The sequence below is a fragment of the Parasteatoda tepidariorum genome, chromosome 1 (assembly GCF_043381705.1).
Source record: "Parasteatoda tepidariorum isolate YZ-2023 chromosome 1, CAS_Ptep_4.0, whole genome shotgun sequence".
Taxonomy (NCBI): Eukaryota; Metazoa; Arthropoda; class Arachnida; order Araneae; family Theridiidae; genus Parasteatoda; species Parasteatoda tepidariorum.
The window spans coordinates 102,786,086-102,813,740 of NC_092204.1; the positions used below are offsets into that span (position 1 = coordinate 102,786,086).

At 28.3% G+C, this 27,655-nt stretch overlaps 1 protein-coding gene across 2 annotated transcripts in view; it reads right to left on the reverse strand.

Annotated features, from left to right (window-relative positions):
- Nucleotides 1–6,419: 6,419 nt before the first annotated feature.
- The window catches only part of LOC107443137 (F-box protein 11), a 41,398-nt gene continuing 20,162 nt past the window's right edge, over nucleotides 6,420–27,655 (reverse strand). For both annotated transcript variants that reach the window (XM_043052155.2, XM_043052154.2), the window contains exons 14-20: nucleotides 25,928–26,050; nucleotides 22,659–22,744; nucleotides 22,353–22,573; nucleotides 15,574–15,792; nucleotides 15,322–15,430; nucleotides 12,651–12,749; nucleotides 6,420–9,162 (exon numbers count right to left, since the gene is read on the reverse strand). In XM_043052155.2, coding sequence (XP_042908089.1) covers nucleotides 9,033–9,162; nucleotides 12,651–12,749; nucleotides 15,322–15,430; nucleotides 15,574–15,792; nucleotides 22,353–22,573; nucleotides 22,659–22,744; nucleotides 25,928–26,050 — 987 coding nt within the window. In that variant the 3' untranslated portion in view covers nucleotides 6,420–9,032. The remainder of the gene's footprint in view (nucleotides 9,163–12,650; nucleotides 12,750–15,321; nucleotides 15,431–15,573; nucleotides 15,793–22,352; nucleotides 22,574–22,658; nucleotides 22,745–25,927; nucleotides 26,051–27,655) is intronic.

Consider the following 27,655-nt stretch of genomic DNA (forward strand, 5'->3'; position numbering starts at 1 on the left):
TTGACGACCTGCGCGTGAAGTCGAGCTCTTAATGGTTGAAAAGTTTAATTAGGATAGATACCGCACACCTTTGGTTCCTTTGTAGGTTGATCAAAGTGATCACCCATCCACACACTGACCGTAGCCAGTGATCCTTGACTTCGGTGTTCTACTGGGAATCGTGTCTTAAAGTTCACTCTACTGCGAGATGATCTAATGATCGGATATTTACGTTCTTGAACTCAATCTTAAGGGTTCAAAGGATCTCAAATATTTTAATTAATTAATGCAAACCATATTTTAAGGTATGAAATTAGACAAAAATAAAATGTACTTTCTCTGAAAAACATACTTTTTCTCGGAGGATGCACATAATATAGGGGGTAGCCGCACTCTGGGAAATATGGTCCCAATAATAGGTTAGTCAAAAGAGCTGTCCAACGGGTATTCGCAATCCGAAATAAATCGTCCCAATAGTGAGGTCTGAGTTCAAAGCTTAAACTCCTTAATGTTAATTTTACTTTTTGCGCATTGCACCATGTCTTGAGAACTTTTAAAACGAATTAAAATAATTTTGCATACAAATATAAATTTCGTTTATCCAAAGATAATTCTTTGCAAAATAAAACTTTTAGTAAATATTTATTTTTTTAAAGTTTTATTTTATAATAGCCGAAAAATTTTTGATTATTAAAGTATACAATTTTTATAACATTTTAAAGAAGGAAATTTTAAATGGCAAAATACAACATTTGAGTAAAATGGATCGAATAGTACCTGAAATATTGAATTTTGAAAAAGTCGCATTTTTAAGATCTATTCGATTGATTTCGTTCAAATTTTGCGCTTTGCCACTTAAAATTGCTTCACTTAAATTCAAAATTTTTTAGACTATCATTGAATGAAAAAATAAAAAAATAATCATTTTGACTAAAATTTATATTTTGCATGGAATTAGCTTTCGACAGACGAATTTTTTAATTAAAAAATTTTTCGAGTTATTTAAGATGCTCTCGAGATGTGGTCTCATACGTAAAAAATATTAAGGGTTACAAACTTTGAACCACTCTTCTGACTATAACTATTGGGACCATTTTTTTCCCAGATTGCGACCACCCCTATAATTTGAGAGTCAAAAACCTACGACACACCATAAAAAAGGTACGTTTGTTCAAAGAAAGTATGTTTTTGTGTCTGATTTCGTAACTTAAAGTATAGTGGGCACTAATTAGTTAACATATATGACATCCTCTAGAACAGGGGTCCCCAACCTTGTGGGCCTAAGAGCAAATACCAGAATATCGGTCGAGTGGCGGGCACCNTGTGAAGATACGATCATTAGATGAAAAGTTATTTAGAATGGTCCATTTATTTTATGCGCATCGTACATACGTATATAGATTTTAAGTAGTACATATAAGCATGCATAATCTTATGTACGTTAATTCACATATATGTAGATACACATACTTTATATGAATATATATATCTATGTCTATAATATATGTATATCTATGCAAATGTGGGTATATTTGTAAGCCCGAACGTTTGTACGTATATACACAATTTACATATGTTCAATATATGTACAGTCTGCAAAAAAAAAAAAAACGAATCACCCTGAATAACTTGAGTTCTAATGATCGGATTTTCACGAACTAAGTGTCAATCTTAATGGTTCCTAGGGGTGACCTCANCGATCATTAGAACGAAAGTTATTCAGGGTGATTCGTTTTTTTTTTTGCGGACTGTACATACTACTACTCGATCTCATTGGTTTGAATGTCTAACTTTATGAGGGATTCCGTTCCTAGACCCTTAATACAGGAGAAGCACCTGCCATCTGCAAAATATGGTATCAATAGTTTATAAAGGAGAGCGGTAGAAAGTTTGAATCACTTAATGTTAAAATTCCTTTTTGCAAATTTCGCCTTGTATAACTTTTAAAGCAAATCAAAAATTAAAATTTGAATGAAATCAATCGAAGAATCGAATTTTAAATAAATAACTTTTTTTTAGAATTGGACTACCTATAAACTATTAGTCCGATTTTATTCAAATTTCTCATTTTGCCTTTAAAAGTACTTTCTTAAAAATTATGAAAAGAAAAATTCTATATTTTGCAATGCAAAGTGTTTTCGACAATTGGTAAATAAAATAAGAAATAATATTTATTTAAAGTTATTTTTTGCAGAGAATTATCTTTGGATAAACGAATCTTATAATAGTATGAAAAAACTTCATGATTCGCTTATAAAAGCTCTTCAAATGTAGCGAAATACTCAAAAAGCTTTGTTAACATTAAGAGATCCAAACATTTAATCGCTCTCCTGCCTAAATAACTTTGGCAATATTTTCAGGCTGGAAAACTTAAAATATTGACTACCTTCCACATTTTGAGGATCAAAAATTCAAAATCATCGGAGAAAAAAAATTAAGTTTTTTTTTCTGGTTTTGTAACTTAAAATATCGTTCGTATAAATTAATTAGCATGTACAAGATAATGTTCAGGAACAAAAAAAAAAAAAATTAAGACTCAAGACGTAAACCATTTACGTATTAGATTGAAAGTTATTTAAGAGGAGTAATTTTGTTTCACACTATACATAAATATGAAGTCGAATCAACAGATAAACTACATTCACGTACCGAAAATTTTGTGGTAGAAGCTATCCATCAATTAGCACCCAATAGCCGCTACAATCGATCACGTTATCTTCCATGTTCAACCCGGACTATCGCCTAAAACAAGGGTGTCTTAGTACTGGTCACAAAAATTTTCATGGCCATTATTCGAAACTTGACAGTATTCGACGATTTTTTTATCAATTATAGAGATCAAATTTCTCAAATGAATTCTAATTTTAAAATGAATCACAATTATTCCTATAAGCAATAAATTCTACTTATGGTGATTAGAAAACGAATAAAACATATATTATCCTGTCTTGAAATTAAAAGTGCTTAAGATAGTCGGAAAGTTACCGAAATTACAAGTACAATCTTCCAGCCATGGATACACTCGAAAGTGGGATAAGAAAATATTATAAATGCTACGTTTGGCAAAAATCAGATTCAAATTATAGTAATACACAGTTTCTATTTTAAAATCCTGATAAGTAGTCTTGAGCCTCATAAAACTTTTTAATATGGATAAATCTTCAATTTCTGAAATATCATTTTTATTTGTTGAGCTATATTTTGGTATTGATGTAATCTAACAAACGTTAGTGCTATTTTCCATTTTTTATGATAACTATAAATGTATTGTAAATGCTATTTACTTGAAACTTACTGAAATTAAGAAGGGAGCATAATAACCATTTAATGTCCTTTGGGTAAGGCCGTTCCGAGCTTAAATTTAAGTTTTAAATTCTTAAGTTAATGTTAATTGATAATCTTAAAAAAGCAAATAACAATGCGTAAATTAAATACTTAATTAGCAAATGAAATGCAATTAAACCGTGTACCTACTTTTTACATCAACGAAAGGGACTTGGAACAATAAAACAGAATATCATTAAGAAACTTCAATTTTAAACTTTTATCTAGCAAGTAAACTCCAAGAGTGTAAATGATCAGTAGCCGTAATATTAGTGCAAAGTTGCGCATGACGTAAGCAGCAGTTTTTAAGACAGTATTTTGAGAGGAGGAGAATCAGGGGTTTACAATAATTTTCAAAAGTAAAATTTAGTGAGATTATTTTTTTTTATTTTTAATTGAATAATAATATTGAAGTTTGAACATTAAGCATTGCCTCAAAGTTTCGGTACAATAAAGCTAACAGAAGTTTTTCTAGTTTTTAAAAGAACTTAGTTTAAAATTTTATTTATTGCTTTTCCATTTTAATTTTATGTATTTTAGACGTATGTTTGTTTGATATTTCAAATAGGACGTTAAAAGAAAGAGAACAGATTTAAAATACTATTTTCCGATTTTTTGAACGACTTAATTAAAATTTAATTAAACAGACTTTTAGCCTCCCCAAAACTTGTTTTTCTTTATATTAGTTCCTTTTAATTTTTTTTTTATTTTAAATTTTTATTTTCAAGTGTTTTGCCGATAATGTATAGAAAAAATTCTTGACACGAAAAAACTGTTGCAGAATTTCAGGAATGTAGCATCGGCAATAGTTTTCTATTTCACGATAGAAATTGAAATATTTCTGATGCTGCTTTCTATATTGAAATATCTCATACTTTCGGTGGTTTGTGTGATTCTGCCGATGAGATTTTAAATTATTATTAAAATTTAATATATAAAGAACTTTAACAAAACCGTGGACATCTCTTGAAAAGGGTTAAAACTGAAATCGAGTATTTAAAAGCCGAGATAGACGGAGAACAAAAATTGGTTAACATAGTGTTTAGAACTAATTAAGTTGGTGGAGGGGTTGAAGAACTGTAATCTTTAAATGTTGTACAAGATAATTTTGAAAGGTGACCAAGCTGGCCGTTAAGACTACTAATATATCACAAAAACGGCTACTTCTTCGGATTACGGTATGTGAAATATGCTAAAAATGAAAAAAAAACTTAACCTAGTTGATTCTGCAGCTAATTTTTATCGAGAGAAACTGAATTCTCTCAAATTGAGAATTTATACCGATTATTGCAAAACCGATAAAGTAATTTAAATTGCACATCGTAAATGAACCTTTAAGAGAATTTTTTAAATTTCTCTAAATTAATCTGCATCGATCTTGTTAAAATAATCCAAAATAAATTCTTAGAATAAAAGTAGACCATGCCTTACAAAAAAAAAAAAAAATTATAATAACTCCAAAATTTAAGAGGACATAAATCAAAGTAACATGCACTACTCAGAGAATAGAGTTCCCCCCGACTTATAGTTTTTTTTTTTTTTGCTTATCTAAATTACGTGGCTTAAAAAACTTATATCCGCATTAATATTTCCGTACTAAAAATGTTTCCTAAATATTTTATTAAAAAAATGCAACATTTTATATAGCTTCAGCGTTGAATTTTGTGAACGGAGAATATTTTTCGAAACAGTAGTGACTGTGTCGATTTTCTAATGTGACAGAATTGTTGCCTCTTTATTTTATTAACAACTTCAGCTTGTTAAATGATTTCCTTTTATGCAGCGAACTCAAAACGATTTCTAATGGACTTAGTTAGCAGTGACACAGTGTCAAATGAAGCACTACTTGAAATGTGCGTCATATACTTTCTTCCAAGAGATCCTTATTAAATTCCACAATCCTTATTAAATTGTTATGCCGAAATCAAAATTATATTGGCTTACTCTTTCTTAGCATGTAATAGTTGGTAGTTAAAAAAGAATGCTTTTTTTTCATTTCATAATTCTTAAATACAACATACAAGCAAATTTTTTTTAAACTAAATTGATTTTTTGAGGGGTGACTTCAGAATTTTTATGTGTTTATTCATAAATAACTCAATAAAAATATTAGAATATTGGTATCATCATATCATTTTGGTTTTAAATTCTAGTTGGGTCACATGTCTGATACAAAGTTCAAAAGAAATTTTGCATTGAAATATTATGTGGATTCCAAATATCAATCATTTTGCAAGAGGGAAGCAAAGTTGCACTTGCTTACATGTAGACACTGCTCTCCTGTTAGTAAATTTAAGGTCTCGTTTCCAACTGTTATTTAAATTGTAACATGGTTTCAGACTGATTAATTATATGCAGTTTTATAAAAATATATTTAAAATAAACTTAATGTGAATAATAGTATTAACACTAAAATTTAAATTTTTTTTTGCTTATAAAAATTGGCAGACCAATTATTTTATCAACAAATACTCCGCAATTGTATTGTTTAGTATGATTTTCAAGATGATGTTTTAGGTACTTTCAGCATCAAAACCCTCGTAAACCGCACCTCACCTAAAACGAAAGTCTTTATTTGAACCCATTTCACATTCATTATGATGTACGACTTATTTTTTATTTGCCAAGTAAAGCAATTTTGTGACAACCAAGCCAGAGCATCAGACTTGATGAATTTCAGCAATACAACGCTTTTTCAATTCCAACATCAGCTTTTTGACAAAATTAAATGTTAAATCTGTTTTAATCCAGCATCAATCTTCTCTATCCCTCAAACCAATTGTGTATCATTTTTGATGAGCTACGACATTAAAGCTTTTTGTACCATTTTATTGTTGCTTTCAGTCATGTCTTTTCTGTAGTTTTTTCTTCCTAGGTAAATCTTGTGAATGTAAAGCAATAAGTTCTTTGCTTAGACTTTTTAACATAGGCTAAAAAATCTAAAAATGAAGTTTTCTTCTGCATAGATAGGTCAGAGTTTATTTCCACTATTGTGTTGCATTTCACTCAAACTAATGATTACTGAGAGGCATTAAGGAACTCATATCATAGCTATTTTAGCCATACTGTATGAATAAAGATATGTTAACATTTACACTAAATTAAAAAATAGACAATGATTTTCATAAATTTTTATTTAAAAAATGAAATAGAAATTAAATTTAGTGACAGGCATGCAATGCATATTTAATTGATTTCGTAGCATTATGCATAATGCTCAATTTTACAACTTAAAAAAAAAGGATAAAATTTTGGGCAAAGCTGGTGCAGCTTTAAAAATGGATTTATTTAATACTGTATAAAACATCCCTTGATGTGAATATGTGCTTATCAAAGAAAGTACATCACCAGTAGCAAATAATGGTTTGATATTCTGCACATTTTTTTTTTATTCGGTGCATTTTTTTGCATAGTAATTGTTTTGCATGGGAATTAACTTTGAATTATTACAGCTGTTATTGGCATAAATACAAAGTTCTTTTTTTTTTTCTGTTATTGTGAAGAAGCCTGAAGAAATACAACTTTCAGTCAGTGTGAAAGCCTGTTGTAATTTACATGAGCACTTCAGTTGAGGCACCAATAAGGACACAGAAACACATTTTACAGACTACATACATATTTTATGAATGCACTTACATGTTGGCAAATACTTACAGAAGCATGGGGAGTATTTTTATACAGTGCATTCTATTACAGCAATGCATTTTTTAAGAATGGGCAAGTTGTTTCAGGTAAACTGCAAATAAGGCACAGGATAATATGGATACCTCTTCGTTTTCTGTCAAGAAATAGCAGCTCAACAGTAGTGAACAAACACCTCATATAAAATTTGCATAGATTTTGGATGTCACTCTGCATCAATACCACATACAAATTTATTAAAAAAAAATACTAAAAGAATTCACATAAATAGACATTCTGTTCTCAAAGGAACACCAATTCAAAAAACCTAAATGTTTTTTACTAACCAATCTAAAATTTGAACTGAATAAATAGAATATCAACAAAAAGGTAAAATGTATCAATAATTCTTCACATTATTAATGATGTCAACCATAATAGATTTTTTTTCTTAAATTATAGAGGAATTCATATTATTACAAAGGTGTAAAACCAATTAAGTTCTCTTATGATTAATAAAAGTTCCTTTCGACCCCTTTACTAAACTATTAACATATTTCAATGAGAACAAATATATTCACGCTAGTTTATGTTTTAAGTCATTTACCCTGAGGATGTGTTCAAACTATATTCAATTAATTTTTCTTTATTGCTTTGGAAGAATTTTATTCACAGAAATGTCCTATTCCCTTTTGTTCTGATTTTGGTGGATTCGTATGTATGGTTAAATGCATAATATCAGAGGCCATAACTAATTATGGGATGGAAGCTCGACCTGCAAATTCAGGTTAAATAATCATTCTAATAATTCCATACTTTTTTTATACAATAACATTTAAACTTATAAAACTATTTATTCAGTTTTTTGAACAATAAATAAGTAAATTGAAACTCGTGTGAAAACAAATAGATTAAGATAATTATTAAGCATATTGCTGTTTCTAACTCCTATTTACGCTTACTTATATTTTAAAATTGCAAGATTAAGAACAGAATTCTTTACAGTCGACATAGAACTACTATGATTATTGGTTTAACTCCATGATAATTGCAACAACAACAACAAAATCTGTAGTAGTTGACATCTCGAGATACAAAACAAATCAACATGCAAGAAAATATAGTTTGAACCCTATTTGGAAAGCCTATGGGGAAAATGCCGGACATTTAAAGGGAATCTGAAAAGGCTTAGGCATTCTGAGAAGCAGCCTGAATACGAACACATTTATTTGTATTCAAAGAGTCATATAAAATACAAGAATAAATAATTTAAATTTGAACATTGGAATGGATGAACATAAAGATTACAGTAAATAAAAGTACTGATATTTTTCCTCCAGCAAAATTTATTAAATGCATGAAAAATAAAAATAAAAAAGCTCAAACAACCTGAGCTGAGCAGCTCTGCTATTTAGTGATTGCAGCTTCTTTCAAAAGAAAACAACAAAAAAAAGGAGCTCCCCATGCTTTGTGAGAATATCTCGATGAACAAGGTTTTAGAAAACACTTTCTCTCATCATAAAAAATAAGTATAGAAATGTATATACTTCTTTAAATATAAAAGAAAACAAATGACAAAAACATATATCATTTTCACTCGGAAAATTTTTGTAATTACAAGTGATTCACTTTACAATCTTTTTTTTTTTTTTCATTTCGTATCCACATGATATGTGACTATTTACAATGCTAGTGAAAGTAAACAAAAAAAAATCTACAATGCACAAACTTATATACCTGATTTCTCCACGTAGAACTCTGCTCACCTCGTTGATCGCCAACTACAACAACATAAACAGTAACAGTATAAAGATATATATATATAAAAGAGGACGATCGAGAGAATGCGGCACGGAGTCCTGTCTAGTGGGACACACTCTTGGCAGTCATGTTGGCAAAAATAGGTAATCCACTAAAGTCTTGGGTTGTGCCAAATCGGCACAATGACCAAGTGGCACAGACCTTGTGGGTCTTGATTGTGACTAGATACCATATGTGATGGGCTGAGCTGGACAGTCTTTCTCAAAGAGAAACCTTCCACGTATGAACAGAGCAATCGATATCAGAAAGACATCTAGCTCGGAGCACTGAAACTTTTATTTATTTATTTAGTTCACCATTAACGTATGAGATTCCATAGGTGCTGCAGAGTCATACAGTGTATCAGTGTCTTGTGTTGGTTCCCCTTGAAGTTGGCATTGATTACTCAGTGTACCGGCCCCACAGTCGCAAAAAAATCTACAACACAACAAAGTATAATTTTAGACTCGAATCTAATTATTGAAACATTAGTAGGTAAAAATTACAATATACTAAATAAAAGAGGTTGTATTTATAAAGCTAATATTGTAATGTTATTCTTTAGCCTGTTGCAAAACACCTTTCTTGTAGTAATTTGCTATTTGAAAACTAAGTTTAAATTGCTAACTAAATAGAAATTTTTTTCAAATTTTTCTAACCTGCTAGATTATTGATCTGAGAAGAATATGATAAAATTCCTCAATTTTTCCAGTCAATATCATATGTTTCCTCATGATTAAGCAAAGAATTTCCAGAGTAAAAGTTTTTCTTTAATGCTATTGGTGATGAGAATAGGGGGCACATAGAACTCATTATAATAACACTTTAAATGCTTTGTCATAGGTTTGAAAATTAAAACTGCATTAATCTTAGTTTTTAAAGTAAGCATCATTACAATTTTTAAAAAAATTGACATTTAAAAATAAAAGTTTTATGAAAAGGAAAAACACTTTAATAAATTCATGTTAGAAATGTACAGGGTTTTAAAATTTTACATGGTCTGGTTTATTTTTTACACATACCATTGCACTTAAATTACTTTTATAATTATTGTATCTTAGTGCAATCTCTTAAACTTTCTGTTACACGGTGAAAAGATTTCTTTTTACCAATGTTGAACAGAAGATTAATAAAGCAGATTCATTATCTTTAATGTTGCCATGCAATATCTGTATCCTAGTAAATTTAAACTGTCTACAGACAAAAGGGGACAGCAACAAAAAAGGGGCAAATTTGCTTTCACGGAAAACTTAATATAAGAAACTATCGCATATCTGCATTAGTGCTTATTTATGGAGAAAAAACTTTCCATCGTTAACCTGACAATAAGAGAACTTCTATGAACAATAAAGAAAATTGTTTTCTAGTAAAAATTTAGTTTAAAGTTATCGATGGTCAATTTCATTTATAGTACCTTCTTTTCAACATTAAATTTAAATCAACACATTCTGAAAATGTAATAAATGTTTCCAAGTAAGTTTTTTGTTTTGCTTAGTTATGTAAGAATTTTTTTTTTTTTGTGCTTTAAATAAATAAAATAAAAATAAAAAAAACCTTTATAAAACTTGCTTACCTATTTTTATTAAAACAATTGTCTCGGTTTTAACATGTGCTTTTATTTACTGGTAAATTAATCATCCATAATGTTAAACTTAATAATAGCTTTAGAATAATTAAAGTGTTAATAGCAACTGTTGTCTACTTCTATAAAATTCTAAGTCTACAAATCCAATTAATAAAAACACATTGCTATTTATTTATGTTCTAAAGGCAAATTTAGTACAAGAGTAATACACAAACATCGCATTTTCTACATTTATCTCTGCATTTTAATCACTAAGATTTTATTAACTTTTAAAAAAAATAGCAACGTAATTTTGTATATATTTAACTACCATACAAATTTAGACAAAATAGTTTAGATTCCTTAGTTATTATGTCTTTTCCTAAGCGGATACATCTTTTTAACAAACATATTTCTCAGTCCTAAAGGTGTATATTTTAATGAGGTTATCCTGAATTAAAGTTCTGCACAAAAGTAAAGTTTGTTGGGCCTTAACAGTTATTCCTAGATTACAATAAATGGATTTACAAGTAGGAATAATTTTAAGGTTACTATAGGGTCATGTCTAATAATGAGTGTTAACCGGCGCTGGTTACCTTACACCACACCTGGAGTTTAAAAACTGGGTCTAAGTACCCGGTGCAATTATTTTGCCAGGTAACTGCAGGGTACCTAGTAATCTTTAATTCACATATATTGGAGCAGAGGAAGAAAAATTAAGCTGAAATCTCTAGACAGCTAGGAACTGATGCTTGTCCTAAATGACGTATTCGAGCAATGCTATCAGGAATAGGTGGTATAGTATATTATTGGAGTTTGACAGAGTACAAATAAGTGGATCCTTAGAAACGGGACAGAAGTCACGAATTTAGAGCTACGCAAGAATAAAAATGTACAGGATGTTCCAACAAGATGGAATTTTTTTTTTAATTGTAGACTGCACACTTTGAAATTCCATATGAAATAATATTCTCATAAAAGCCCCTTTCTTGGCTCTGTTGGCATATTTGCAATTTGCTGATAAAATTGTCAATCATAATTTTCACAATTGTGGCTGTCATGCCACCAACAAGTTATGGTAACGTAATGTACAAGTATAGAGGTAGTTTTTTTTTAAAAAAAATTGAAAGAAGTGAGTGTTTAGCCTTGGAGAAGGCAAGACTTTCATTTTGTAGGAGTACGGGACTCCAGCGTATTAAGTGAGACATCAGAATGGCGGTATCTCAGTGATACAACCATTATCTTACTGTCTAATTTTTTTCATTAAGTCTTAGATGGTCATGAGGAAGTTTAAATTCCACAACTTCAATTTTTGATCGATTTTTTACAATCAATTTTTGCTGCACCCGCAGAAGATTTAAGTGCAATTGAAGAAAAGTGATTCAATGATGCATTCAGCTCAAAATCTATCCCAAAAAAGAAGAAAACTTATTTACTAAATGTGTTTAAAAAAACTTTTCAACCTGCCTACTCAATGATTATATAGAAGTTTGGTGTATAATTTAAAAAAGAAAAAAAAAAGAACTAATTCAGTCAGAGTTTATATTTTCCAGGATAAATAAACTTGATATGTTTAATGATTATAATTAGTTGCTTATTATAATTGTAATTGTCCATAAATTTGATGAAGTACAGGTAAGTAGCAAACACTTTCCATTTAAGAAACTTTTGAGTTTATTTCGAATGAACTGCCATAAAAATTAAAGAGGACAATTAAAATAATGAGTAAGTTTTATAAAGTATGTAATTTAAGACAAGTGCAAAATTTTGACCAAAACTTATTTCTATCTTGTTTTTATCCACATGCTAGAACCTTATTTGAAGAAAATTTTATAATATTTTTTTTCCTTCTGTTACAAGACAACATTATAAAGCTTGATTAAATGTCTCAATTTTCATGATGATACTAGTTCCTTCACATTTGCTAAACAAATATTGCAAGCATTCCTTGTTAAAATATTACAAATGTAATTAGAAAGACGTTAAACATTCAGAAAATATTAAAAAAGAAAAAAAATGTTATGGCAAAACAGATTATTGTCTTTTTAAAACTACTAATAAGCTGCATTATATAATCAAAATGAAAAGATAAAGGCCAAATCACCCCTGCAAAGACAGAAGGGAAAAAAAGAAATAAAAACACATTAGACATTCAATTAAAAACTGGTAATAATGTTTGATCAATCAAATGGTAAATATTTATATTCAAAATTTTTAGCAAGATAGAGAATCTAGATGACGCATGAAAAACTTGAGCAAACATGCAAATATTTACAAATTATAATAATCTATAAAAAATGAAATACTAAATAATTTTATGATGCATCTAGATCATGAAAATAAAATATAAAATTTATATTACCTGTCATGTCTAATAAATTCTACATCATGACCTGCATGGCAAGTTTTTATACAATTTACACAAATAGCATTTCGATCTGTCGTGTTACATGTTCTACACCTACAAAATAGATTTAAAATTATCAATGAACAAGAATAACAAAAAAATGCACTAATTAGCCTTTAATTATTGTAAACAAAGTGTGTTCTATACTTAATGCTGGGTCGGCAAGTTTTTACAAGGGTCAGTTTCTTATGGTTTTATCTGTTGATAAAATGTCATATTTATATATAAATGCTTCTATACCAATACTTTGTCCCTATTTAATAATTTAAATGAAAAAAAAATTTAGCCATCCAGAATTTACCCCTCCCTCGAAAAATAAGGTAATTAGAAAAATTGTGATTAAGTATCCAGAACTTGCATTCTTGCACATTATGGATTGTTGAGTTCTTACTGTACAATGAAATTCATAAGCATAATAGTTTCATAAATATCATTTAAGTTTTTGAATGTTTTAACCAGTTTGTAACATCAAAAACCTAAATCACTACCTTCTTATATTAGGTTTTGAGGTTACAGAATTAACCAACAGTTCTCAGCACTCCATTTAATTTCTGAAATAAAATTTCTTTGACTTTTGCAAGAAAATTTTAGACCCTATTTTATCCAAACATTACAATGTTTCATTAAATAAATACTATTTCGTTATTTAATAATGCCACATATAGAAATATATTTATGAAAAACAAAATATAGCAAAATTCATTTATGAAGCAGGCAAAGGAACCGCATCGTTTGCTCGTTATCATTGAGCACTCATAAAAAACCAGGTTTGTAAAAAATCATGACATTTCATACATTGTTAATTATAAATATAGTATTTACTCAATTTTATTTATTTCTGAACAGTCAATACAAAAGCTAGTTAATGTTCTGATAAACTCACAGCCAAAAAAAAAAGCATTGTCGAAAATGGGAAGAAGAAAAAACTTTTGGCACCAAAAAGAAACTCAGTGATCTGAAAAACATTGTAAAGTAAATTTTCAAAAAAGGGATTAGCTGAGCTGGGAAATTTATTTTGAATTAATGAATGACAAAATATTGCTTGCTAAAACTGAATTTGCGCATTAAAAGAGTTTGTCCTGATACTCATAAAAGAAAGCAAGTTGCCCCTTTCTCATTCAATGACTAAAGATATGCTTTATCAATAAGGAGAGAATTTTAAAAAGGAGTAAGAAAATCTCAATTCGTTAGTAGTTGGAAAAGCATTTGGTATTCTTAAGCTTTAAAAAATAAGTAATTTTAATAGAAAAAAATTCAATTTATTGAAAGTAAACTTTGAGTAACCGAGAAAAATTAACACAAAATTAAAAATATAGAGTTAAAGAAACATTAGAGTTATTGTATATCGAGTTGCCACAAATTGAATGTAAAATCTACTTTTTTTTTAAAAAAAAAGATAAAGATAAAATCAAGGAACTAAAATTTTTTTATTTTAATATGTTTTCATTTCTGCTAATATAAAGTTCCTTTGCCCCAATAAGTAATATTTTGCAGAAAATAAAATAGCAATAATAATGAATATTAAATAGTAGTATATGAATTAAAATCTTTACACAAAAGATAATTTAAGTGTTGAGAGTCAAAAACAATTTCTTTCTTCTATTTATTTTGTGTGTGTGTGCACTCTGCAATCTCATGCTCGTTTGTTTTTTAAATTTAATGTAGTTATCTTTAATCTAATTTATTTTCAATATTTTTGGATAGTTTTAGTTTTTACATCTTAATTAATTTTTATGAACAATATTTCATTTTTGTTTTCTTATCAGAGATTTTTATTATGATTAACTGAGATTCTCAGCATTCTACGCAGAATTTTCAACAATCCAGGATTTGCTGATTCTCTTATAGGATTCATATTACAAAAACACTATATAAAGCTTTTGCTGAAGTGGTTTAAAATTTTGCAATGTGATTTTTTTCTTCTTTTTAACAGATTTATGCAAAAGAAGCTAAGAGAATATATTCAAACATTGTCAAGACAACCAAATTCCCAATTTTCTGGATATTTGAGAAGGAAATTTGCATTTTTCATAATAAATTGTAGGGTCAGTAGCAGCAAAATCAGTATAAATTCTCATAGAACCAAATAATAATTTGAAGTTGAATTAAATATATTCATCAAGTTTAGTAAGTTAACTTAGAACTCTGGTTTTACCTTAAAAATATTAATGCAATAAAATCAAAAGCAAACAAGATTAAGAAGTGACTTCAAAAAAACTTGTTCTATAGAACTTAATTTATCTTCATCTATTATAAATAAACATCAGGATAATTGTTTTTATTTATTTTTTTAACATGAAGTTGAATTTAATTTAAAGATTTATCTTCATCTATTATAAATAAACATCTAGATAATTGTTTTTATTTATTTTTTTAACATGAAGTTGAATTTAATTTAAAGTTAAAGTGTTTGTTATATGAGTTTACAAATATTAATTTTATTGTCTATGCTTAGTTAAAAATAACAAAAAATTTGCAACAAAATATTTTTGTTCACATAAAACTACAATATTTACAATTCCCAGACATGTAAAGATACACACAGTGGCAAAATGAGCCCAAAAGTAATTATAAATAACCAAAGTAGATTAAATAAAAGGATAAAAATTATGCAGAAATTACTTACCTGTAGAAGTCATGCATTGGAAAACTTGTATAACTAGAAATTTTGTACAAACACTGACCAGTACTAACAGCTTTTTCAACTGCATTGTGGTTTTCAAATATTCTGTTACCTTTATGTTTAATAGAAAAAAAGAACCAATTTTAAATGCAACAAGTAACTAATTGCATGACATAAATACTACCTTTACGAATAGGTTAAGAAACCTTTAAGTAACTTATATGAACTAACTTTAATTAATTTATAATAACGTACCTTTAAGAATAGGATTTACACCACTTGCTAAACATAATCCACCAAACCTGTTGTTGAAAATTTGGTTGTACTCTAGTGTTGCAGTGGCATTGTTTGTTATTTCCACACCAGCTGCAAGACCATCAAATATTCTGTTTCGTTTTAGAACTGGGTGACTTTGTGTACTAATCAATACACCAGCTTGAGCATTGCGAAAAATATCATTTTCTTCTAATATTCCTGGTTGGCAGAAAAGATGGTTCAATAATGATTCAAATAAGTATTTAATAGTTATATTTTTTAAGAAAAAAGTGTTAATATAAAATATATGTTTATGCTTAAGTGCAAAAAGTTATTCAGCAGTTCAGTATTCTGTTTATTGCTCAGTTAGTCAGCAGAATATCAAGGTAATGGGCAAATTAACTAGCGGGATTCGATAAAGTGCTAAAAATTGTTTCATTACTCATATGATCTAAGTAATCTGCACATTACTTACTAGGCACTCGTTAAAGTGAAAATAAGATATTTTCTGGAATAGCAGCAATGTTTCTGCTCACTTCTCTTAACATAATGTAATCTATTTATATCAATTAAATTCAAGTAAATACAATCAAACAATGAACAAATTAGTTAATAGAATAAATCAGATAAATAACTATAACATAAATAGTCAAATTATTTGAAATATTATTCATCAGAATATTATTACAAGATAGTGAGAAAAATGCAGAAAGCACTCAATTCTGCACTTTAATGAAGAAGCAATTGTAGCAATGTGCACATTGACCGCTTTTGAGCTTCAGCACATACAATGATGATATTAAGGTTTTATCATTCAAACAGCATTTATCATACATACAGCATTTTTTTTTTTATCATACAAACAAAAGTGGAATTCTATAGTATATTAAAATTTTAAGAAAATATATGAAAATCATCATAAAAAAAAAAGATTATCATATTAGTGTTTAACAGCTCCTGTATGTAAATAAATTATTATGGCCTTCATCACAAAATAAAAACACAATGATATTGGAGAGTACTAGCTAACTAGAGAATATACTAACTAATAAATCAGAACTGGATTCATTAAAATGTATTTACAGTTTTCAAAATATTAATTACTAAATTTATAGCACATCTTTTAATTACTGCAGCTATTATAAAAAGTTCCTTGATAGTTGTAATTTATTAACAAATCTATTCACAAATTTAATCAGGATATATTTTTCAGCAAAATTCTAAAATGCATTTTAGCATATTACTGAGACTACATTTGGGCCATTCTCCACTGTAAACACGCTAAACTTCAATTTTTATCTTACTTGTACATATTTTTAATTTATTCAATAATAAAGTACATAGGTTAAATCTTAAAAAAATGAGATACAATAATAGTTATATTTAAATTTTTACTATGGAATCAATTCTTAAAATTTAGCATTGTACTTTTTAAGTTTTCTTGTTATAATCAACATATTTACATTTATTTCCTTAGTTGAAAAATTATTATAGCATTTCAATTTTCTTCTTCTTTTTCATATATCTATATAATGCTCTTATTTAAAAATAAATTAAAAATTTAAAAATCATATTAAAATAATGTAAAACATAAAAATTTATTTGAGCAAAAATTGGTTGTCCCATGCATAACACGAAAACATGGTAATTTTTATTTTTCTCATTTATTTTTAGGGCAAAACAGAAACTGCTTCAATTTTACTTTCTTTCTCTTAGTACTGACTTATATTACAAAGGAAGTTCCTCTAAGTTTAATATTAGATAAAAAATTAGCACTTGTTTTCATGTCCCGTGCATAACTTAGATTTCTCTAAAAATCGGGAAAATCAAAAACTCCAAGAGCATTTATAACTGTAGGTGGCTGAGTAACTTTAACAACTTCCTCATGTTGTAAAACACTTTATCTTCTCTTTTAGGCCATTTCCAATATTTTCCAGGCTTTACCATGGCAGAAACTTCAATATCATTTCCCAGCACTTGCGTAACTTCTCCAGCTTATAAACTATTATCATATTTCACAACAACCCAATTTCCTCCAACACTTTTTGTGGTGTTAATTGCGCTGCTAGTAAGATTTCTTTTTATTGGTGCTACAGCATTTTTATAAAATTTTAAACCAGAAGGCGGAATATGTAATTCTATGCATTTTAGAAATTCCTGGTATTACTCTTGCGGTGACCCACATATTATTATCTCTGTTTATATCTTTAAAAATAGCATCACTGTAATAGGTGGCATAGCTTTTTTTACAACATTTACAAAATCTTCCGCAGACTGCACAATTGGAACTGTCTTAGCTGCCTAAAACTGTCCTAAACTGTTTTAAAGTGGCCAAAACCTTAAGCATTGGTAAAAGATAAAAATTCTATATGTGAAACTATTAAACACATAATAATTACATACATTAATAAATATTTTATATTTTTTATACAATTTACTTTAACTTATTAAAGGAAAATAATATAATAGGAAAAGATCAATAACTTTTGAAGCTGCACAATTCATTGAATAACAAAAGTGAGTACCTTATCCTTTAAATATGCTTTTAGTACTGATAAATTATGTTTTTTCATAAGGATAAATAATGCAATATTTAAAGTAATAATATTTTTTTTAATAAAACAAAAACTTGTCTTCATTTTGTTCCTTGTTCAAAAAGTAACATTTTATTTTTCACATTTTTTTAAAATTTTAATATAATTTGATCCATAGAGTTTTGGACAGGACAGTTTAAACCGTTGATTAATCCTTTGTTTTATAAACCTTGCCAACTCTGATGCTTCATTCAGATATGTCACCAAATAATGTTTACTTAATTTAATTTTCTCACCATTCTTCCAAACTGTAACTTCATCTTTACTGCTGCTAACTGCTGTAAAAAAAGATCTGGACGGAAAAAAAATTTTCGTACTAAATTAGGTGACTCTTCATCACTATTAGTATTTTTCTGACTAGCTTGCATGTTTAAGCCAAAATTTGTTGCAATTACAAAAACTACTGTTTTTTTTTGTTGGAGATTTAGGTAAAGATTTTAATGATTTTCTCATTGCTTTTCCGATAGCTTGATAAATCTTGTAGGCATTTTTAGCTTGGCTTCTTGATGGTGTATTATTCCTAAACTCCGTTTTCTTTCTTCGGCGATACAGTTGTAATTATCCTTTATAATGATTTATAAAGCTTCTAATCCAGATCACCAAACTAAATTCAGAGTATCAAAATATACATAATTAAATCAAGTGTATGCTTCCGTGTGTAATAAATTACAGACATGTCCCGTGCATAACATTAGGTATGTCCCGTGCATAACACAAATAAAATAAATTTAGAATTTTATCAAATAATGTATTTGGAAAACATCCAGCATAATTTAATAGAAGTAATATTTATCAGCTAAGAAAAAAATATAATGACAATATACAAGTTTTAAATTCACAGAGTTTATGAAAAATAGAAGCCAGGGTAGAAATTAATCTTTTTTCTGAGTCCCGTGCATAACGACTATATTAAATCCCTTTTCAAGTATTTAAACTTTAATTTTTTATTTGTTTTCTATACAGTCTTTAAGAAACAGACTTGTTTTGAATTGAATTGTAAAAAAAAATTAATTACCCCATTATTTTACTATTTTTATAAACTTCAAAGGCCTGCAAATGTCCCGTGCATAACAGGAGAATGGCCCATTTGAAGAAACGCCACATGCTCAGCCTTTACAAAAAAATAATTTCCTTGAATTTATCTTTTTTTATAACTTATTTTGATAGTTTAAGAGTCTTCACTCAATTGTTATATCGCTTTTAAAAATTAATAAAAAGAAATACAGCGGTAATTAATCAATCATTACAAAAATAAGATTTAATGCAAATCGTTTCACAAAATATTGAAGATTAACATCTTTAATTTAAAAATTATTAGACATCCACATTAAACCATTAAATATATTTAATTTTTATGAGCAGTATTTACAAACCAAAACTTCACTTATAAGGTAAAATTTTACCCAGTATAATAACTTTTTTCCACACTACGTACAATCAGCATAATGTGAATTTTTATCAAAGAAGCCTAAATCCTCGTAGCTCTAAATTTGTAAAACTTATAGCTTTGATGTAAGTAACCATGCATAATCATATAATAAATATAAATACTGAAAAAGAATAGTCATGTTTTGGACCAAAATATATATTATACACTACCCTACAATAATAGAAGAGACACTTTGAGTTTTTGACATTTTAAATTATAGAAATGCTTAAAGGATTTTTTTATCTACAAAATTAAGAAGAAATTTTTTTTTTCACATTTTCTTGGCACATGCAGAGCATAAAAGAACTACCTTAAATACTTATAGCTTGTGCAGTTTTAAATGAATTTTTTTAAATAAATTATTTTGTAAATCAATTTAAACTGCTCCAAAAATGTTGTTTGATTCCATTTATATTCACTAAGTTATAGCAAAAAAACATAAGGCAAAAAAAAAAAAATTAGATTTTTATAAAAATGACCATGTCTCAATAAACATTTTCTCTAGTATTACGAAATTTTGCGCATTTATTAAAATTAACAACTAAAGTATTTGATACCAGTCACAAGCTTATTGCTCGATTTTCTGACAAGAGGGTGTTACTTCCATAAAATACTTGTGTTCTTACGTAATTTAGTGTCGGTCTCCCACACCTCTGAAAGCTTTCATTTTTATTGCTAAGTATGAAGAATCGCATGAACTAACAATCTCTGAAGTTATAAAATAATCATTTAAATATTTCTTGAGAAATTTTATAAAAATGACAAAAAAATCAAAATGTCTCTTCTATTATTGTACAGTAGGGAACCGATTATCCGGTTTTCTGAATCGCTACAAAAAGCCTTTTTTTTATTGTTAAATCCAACTAAAAAAATTTTTTTTTTGGAAATAATCTTAAAAAGAGGAAAAAACGATGAAGTAATACACTAATGATTATTTCCAAAATGATGNATTACGAAATTTTGCGCATTTATTAAAATTAACAACTAAAGTATTCGATACCAGTCACAAGCTTATTGCTCGATTTTCTGACAGAGGGTGTTACTTCCATAAAATACTTGTTTTCTTACGTAATTTAGTGTCGGTCTCCCACACCTCTGAAAGCTTTCATTTTTATTGCTAAGTATGAAGAATCGCATGAACTAAAAATCTCTGAAGTTATAAAATAATCCTTTAAATATTTCTTGAGAAATTTTTAAAAAATGACAAAAAAATCAAAATGTCTCTTCCATTATTGCATATAGTAATCATCTATCTGGCTCGCAACTATCCTATCATTTGGTTAGAAAAAAATGAAAAACATTGGAACCAGCCATTTGTAAAACTAATCGCAAGAAGTGGAGGATGGAAAAAAAAGACGCCTAAATGGCTTAAAGCAGTATTTCTCAAGCTCCATAGTAAAAACTCCTTCTTGTTATAAATAAACAGAGAGCCTTTATCACTTTCATATTTTAAAATATGTAGCGGGTGTTTTTAATTGTATGGAAGAGCAGGGTAAGGAAGTTGTCCTATAAGAGCATTTTTGTAATTTGGCCTACACTTCCACCACAATTTGATTACTAAATGATTTCAAACAGTAAGTAATGAAATAAAGTATACAATATTATACACTGTCTGGCCAAAAGTATCCGGACACCCAGTGGAGAGCATCCTGAGGCACATAATTAATAGGATGACAACCTGTCCAGATATTTTGTGAACAGTCCTGTTTTTATAAAATTGTGAAAAAACTATTCAAAACTTGTGAATATAAAATAAGCATTAAATCACATTCTTTCAACCAGGGTCCTGCTTTTGTGCAAATAGTTACCTGTTATTGCAAAAAATGATAAAAAACCTTTTCAAGTAGTTTTTAAATTGCAAATAGATACAAGATTCTGCTCAACAATTGCTGCTACTAAATTAGAGATGCAACATACAAATAATTGGTATTTAGCCTATACTCCTCAACACAGAATATTCATTTTGGATGAATAATGGAAACGAAATCGCTCACATTTTTAATAACACAACTTAGTAATGTATCTCTTTTAATGTGTTACGCATTAAGTAAACTATATAATTAATATTATGAATAATATATTAATATTATACTAATATTATGAATAAATATAAACTGATCAATTATTTATTTACCAAAAAAATATGATTTAATATTAATAAGAACGTGCACACGATGTTTGTAAAAGTAGAAATATATTCTTAGAATACTGCATTTAGAATTTAAACTTAGTTTGTTTCGAACCGTCTTCCCCCCCCCCTTATTCGATTAACAAAACAATAATGAAGATAAACAAATTTGTGAAGGGTCCGATTAAAAGATTAATTATTTTGTGAAGGGTCCGTTTTTATGAAAAGATGTTTTGTGAAGGGTTCGTTAACGTATCCAAATTTCTTCTAAACAGACCCCTGATGTCTGTTTAAAGACTTTTCACCAGTTTTTGATAGGAATTGATTTCCATGACAGCTGATGTGAGTGCTTGCAGTGAGGAGGTTTGATTTGGCTGGTCACGTAATCTGCGCCCTAAAGGTGTTCAATGGGATCTGAGAAGGTCAGTCCAGTTTCTGAACACCCATTTCGTCAAACAACGTCTGTGCAAGCCCCTACGTGTGAATGGAGAAGAGAAATGGGTCTTCCCTGAAATATTGCCCAAGGGTTGAGAGTGCAGCATTGTCCACATACATCTCAAGAGTTCCACCATAACAATCGCGTGTCTGGATTTTTGGCCAGAGAGTGTGTGTATAAAGTAAGTCTTACCTTTTCCACCATTAAAGATGCATACCCCACCGTCACGACCATCATAAATTTTGTTTCTCCTAAGGGTTGGATTGCTGTCAGTTTTGATCCACACACCAGCCATGGCATTATCAAAAATTTCATTTTGTTCTAAAATACCTAGTCCTCCATTATATACAAGAACACCACCATTTTGGCCACCCCAAATTTTATTCCGACAAATAATAGGATTGCTACCAGTTCTGTAAGAAAAACATAATTTAAAATTGTTTATTAATAAAACAAACTTGTATTTCATTAAAATACTACTTTAATTTAAATAAATACCTTATTTGTACACCAGAATACAGATGATTAAAAATATCATTGTCTTCTAGTCGCCCATGACCATTGTCATAAAAATAGACTCCAACCTTAAAAAAAAGCAAAGTTTGAATAATTCCAACTTTTGTAATAAATAAAAATTATTAAAGTGATCAGACTAGTATTTTCAGTTATATTTTTGGCATTTCTAATAATTGGCTGCAATATTGATAACTGTAAAATTTTAATTGTCTACATTTTGTTTCAGTATTCTCTAATTATTGTTATTATGTTTGTCTAATTTTCACTAATTGTTATTAAGTTTGAATTTAACATGATTACGTATGACTTTAACATGCAGTGTCATATACATTTCTTTACCAAAACAAAACAATTTTCTTCACTCATAGATATTAATTACGTTATCAGGTTCCAAGGTTAACTTATTACTGTTTCTCAAGATATTAGTGCTACTGATAAGGAAGGTCTCCTTAAGAGCATGTTCAAAGAACTTTGAAAAAGAGGTGAATCTACTCATGCATCAAAACATAATTAAGTGATCTAAATTTTATTGAAATTCAAAGAAAAATACTTTATTTAACCTGGTGTTTAACTATAGAGCAAGATTAGCAAAAATCACAATTTAAAAAAATAAAATAGATTTGATTTATTGAATTTAAATAGGTTTTTTTTAATTATTTTACTATTCCCCTTATATTTTTTAATTATTTTCTTTATATTTTACTATTCAGGGTTCCCACTCTATAATGAGATTGAAATTCAAGGACTTTCCAGGACTTTTCAAGGACCTCAACAAAATTTTCAAGGACCTTAATCTAAGACCAATTTTAAAAATTATTCTCTTCTATTTTACTAGAAGCAACAATNGCCCATGACCATTGTCATAAAAATAGACTCCAACCTTAAAAAAAAGCAAAGTTTGAATAATTCCAACTTTTGTAATAAATAAAAATTATTAAAGTGATCAGACTAGTATTTTCAGTTATATTTTTGGCATTTCTAATAATTGGCTGCAATATTGATAACTGTAAAATTTTAATTGTCTACATTTTGTTTCAGTATTCTCTAATTATTGTTATTATGTTTGTCTAATTTTCACTAATTGTTATTAAGTTTGAATTTAACATGATTACGTATGACTTTAACATGCAGTGTCATATACATTTCTTTACCAAAACAAAACAATTTTCTTCACTCATAGATGTTAATTACGTTATCAGGTTCCAAGGTTAACTTGTCATTGTTTCTCAAGATATTAGTCCTACTGATAAGGAAGGTCTCATTAAGAGCATATTTGAAAGAATTTTGAAATATAGGGAATCTACTCATGCATTAAAACATAATTAAGTGATCTAAATTTTATTGAAATTCAAAGAAAAATACTTTATTTAACCTGCTGTTTAACTATAGAGCAAGATTAGCAAAAATCACAATTTAAAAAAATAAAATAAATTTGATTTATTGGATATAAATAGGTTTTTTTTATTTTACTATTCCCCTTATATTTTTTAATTATTTTTTTTATATTTTACTATTTTACTGTTTTTTATTATTCTACCAACCAAAGCATCTGATAAGATGTATTAATAACGCTTAATATTATTTAAAAATAATATAATAGCAAACATACTTAATATTTTTAAGTAAAATTGCTCAAATTATAACGAACTAATTACTAAATAAAATCTGTTATTTTTGTTCAAGCATATTGGCCTGTGAGAGAGCTTTTGGGAAGATGACTTCGGTCTTTTGTTACTTTCTATTTTTATTGTTCCTCGAGGTTATTGTTTGTATTCCCTGGAATTGGAAATAAATAAAAAAATTTCAAGCTCAACATTCTAATGAATTTTAAGGACAGTGAAGCAATTTGAAAATTAAATATCAAATGAAGAGCTAATTAGTTTGGATCAGGAAACGTCGAGAAAAAAAAACAATTAAGTCACTCTGAATAGAACAAACCTCTTTTGTTATTGAATAAAACCTTTCATTTTGTAAAACTTTTCCTTTTTTGTACACCTTTTCATATTCTTTTTTTAACTTTTAAACATTAACTAAATCCCATTATCCAAAATTTTGTGCAAGAAAAAGGAGATTTTTACATCAGAAAAGAATTGACAGTTCTTGTCTTCTTAAATTTGAAATAATTATAAAAATTTATTATTTGTTTCATAATACAAGTAAATATTAGGAATTCTAATAAAGATAATGAAAATCAGCAAAGCATAGCATATAAAAAAAGAATTTATATTATTTATGATTATATATACAGTGAAACCTCCTGTTATGGACACTCCTGCAAAACAGACGCCTCTCAATAAGGATATATTTTCAATTCCCGGGAATCTTCTATGAATAAACCATTATGTATATTCTCCGTAAAGCGGATACTCCCATAACCAGATGCGGACAGTCATTTTGGCCAGGAAACGCTATTTTCTATCTCTTCAAACCGGACACTACTTTTTCTAAGCTTGAAAAAAAAACTATTTCTGTTTTAAATTGCAAGGAAAAATAATGCAACTTTTCACCATTTTTAAAACATGTAACTTTTCTGCCTTATCCATAACTAAAAATGTTGTTAAGCTATTTCAATACTGAAGAATTAATATCTCTCCTGTCACCTTGCCTTATCTTTGTAAAGAAAGGAGAGAAAATGATACTGCTCTCCTGAAATAATTCGGACAGCGGCATCTTTTAATCTGGACAACACAGGTTATGAGACCCCTCAAGTTAAAATGACATCTTAAATGCTCTCAATGCTTCTTCCCCATTGAAAATTTCATTAATTTTCTAATCAATTTGAAGACTGTATTTCACACAGCTGTGGTAAAAAAGAGAACAGAAATATAATCTTTGATGTGTTCAAATAAATGAAACACCTATTCAGACACTTGATACTTGATCAATTGTGAATAATCAACTCCATAGGTCCTCATGACTTAACTGTGAATCGTGGGAGGTTTACTTTCAAGAATATGCTAATAGGATAATTATATTCATTTATCTGTAGCTACATCTAGAATTATGTATTTATATCAAACTTCCTTATATATTATTTTTTATCTTTCTTAAAGTTTAAATAAATATCCTTGTAGATAGTTATAATAATTATTTCTACATCTTTGAAAATATTCTAAAAACAATTAACAGTGTTAAACTTTGATATCAGGGTGCCCTCCCCGTAAGCGGACAACTCTCGTAAACGGACAATTTTTTCGGTCTCTTAATGTCCGCTTAACAGAGGTTTTACTGTATATAAATAACACACATACTTGTTTCCCACTATGTATCCTGTTACGTCGTAATACTGGAATACTTCCTGTTGTAATCCACACACCGGCTAAGGTATTGGCATAAACTTCATTTTCTTCTATTAGACCTTGACCTTTTTCATGCTGGAAATTTAATCTTCAGTTATTTTCAATTTTATCAGGTTTATTTTAACTTGAAAATACAAGAATGAAATGTTAAAAAAGAACTCAAAGTAACATGCACATGAAAGCACTCTCCACCACACCTTCTATATTTCAAATTTTAAGAAAGAGTTCTGTAAAAAACTCTTATTTTAAATCTGATTCTTTTTCTTATTGGGTTGCAGACAACAATGCCAGAATAAAAGTTTTAATTTAATATAGATTAGATATTTTTATTCCACTTGGTTAACAATAGCAATTCCAAAAGAAGCCAATAAGTAGGATAACACAAAATTATAACAATGCTTTTTCAGCTAAAAACTTTCAAACGACATCAATTTTGAGACACTCTTTATAAATGAGACAGGTTAAGATACCTACCTTAACTTACAACACAGTCTCTTTGCTTTGTAGGCAATAGCTCAGTATGTCTAGTATGCAATATTTGCTAGTATTAGAATCTTTCTAGATAAAAGATTTAGTTAAAGCTCCGAACTTGAACCTGTTTGTGTGGTAAGTTGCACAGTGTACATAAAAATTTAGCTCTCTGCTAATATTTTAATTAAATATTATTTAATTTAATAATGAGGAGTAAAAAAATTTATAATCACAGTGTAAACTAAATATTCATGTCAAGCACAATTTTATGAAGTAAATTAGTTAATTGGTTAAAATTTGGTTGTTTTAATTTTTTCCAAAACGTTATTCTGAAATATTTTCTGATTAATTACTTCAAAATTAGAAATTTTCTGTACCCACCTTTATACAAAAAGAAGCAAACATTAACTATTTTTTATATAAAATTATGTTTGGACAAATGAGCTTCATAATTGAGTGTAAAAATTTTGTGATTCAAGCTATTAGTTACAAAGACAGGGCAATAAATTAAAGTAGTAAAAACAGTAATAAGAGAGTCAAATTTTGAAGACTTTCTTGATTTGAGAGCTCAGATCTTTTTAGGATATTTATTTAGTGCATTTTTATGTAATTTAATTCATAATTTTTGCTTATTACAATAAAAGAAGAATCCAAGATGACTCAGGAAATAGAACACTAGCCTCCCAATGAAGTGATCCAGATACACTACCTAGAGATAATTGGTTCACTTGAATACTAGCTCATTTGAAGACCGACCACAGTGCTGATGTAAAATAGTAGAAAGTGCATATGTTAGGATTTCTTAGCCATCTGGCTAACCAAGGGAGGTTTTTGCAGTTTGTTTTTCTTTTTGTAACACAAATGGGTTAGGTCCACCGAAAAATCCCTCCTCAAAGATAAGATTGCCCTATTCTAAAAGATGCAAATCTAAAATGGGCTCTAATAGATCCACTTAAGCCATAGCTATATCTTTACCAATGATAATCTGATCATTAGATTGAAAGTTATACACAATAATTGGATTTTTATTGTGCTAATCTTTCTAATCTAATGATTTCCTGGTAGCCATACACTTATATCTTTATTATATTTCATACAATGAAGTTCTAAGAATACAGATCACAAAAAATATAATTAAATTAGAAAACAGTCAGTTATATAATTCACTATTTTAGTAAATATACAAGTAATTTTTAGTACATTTTAATA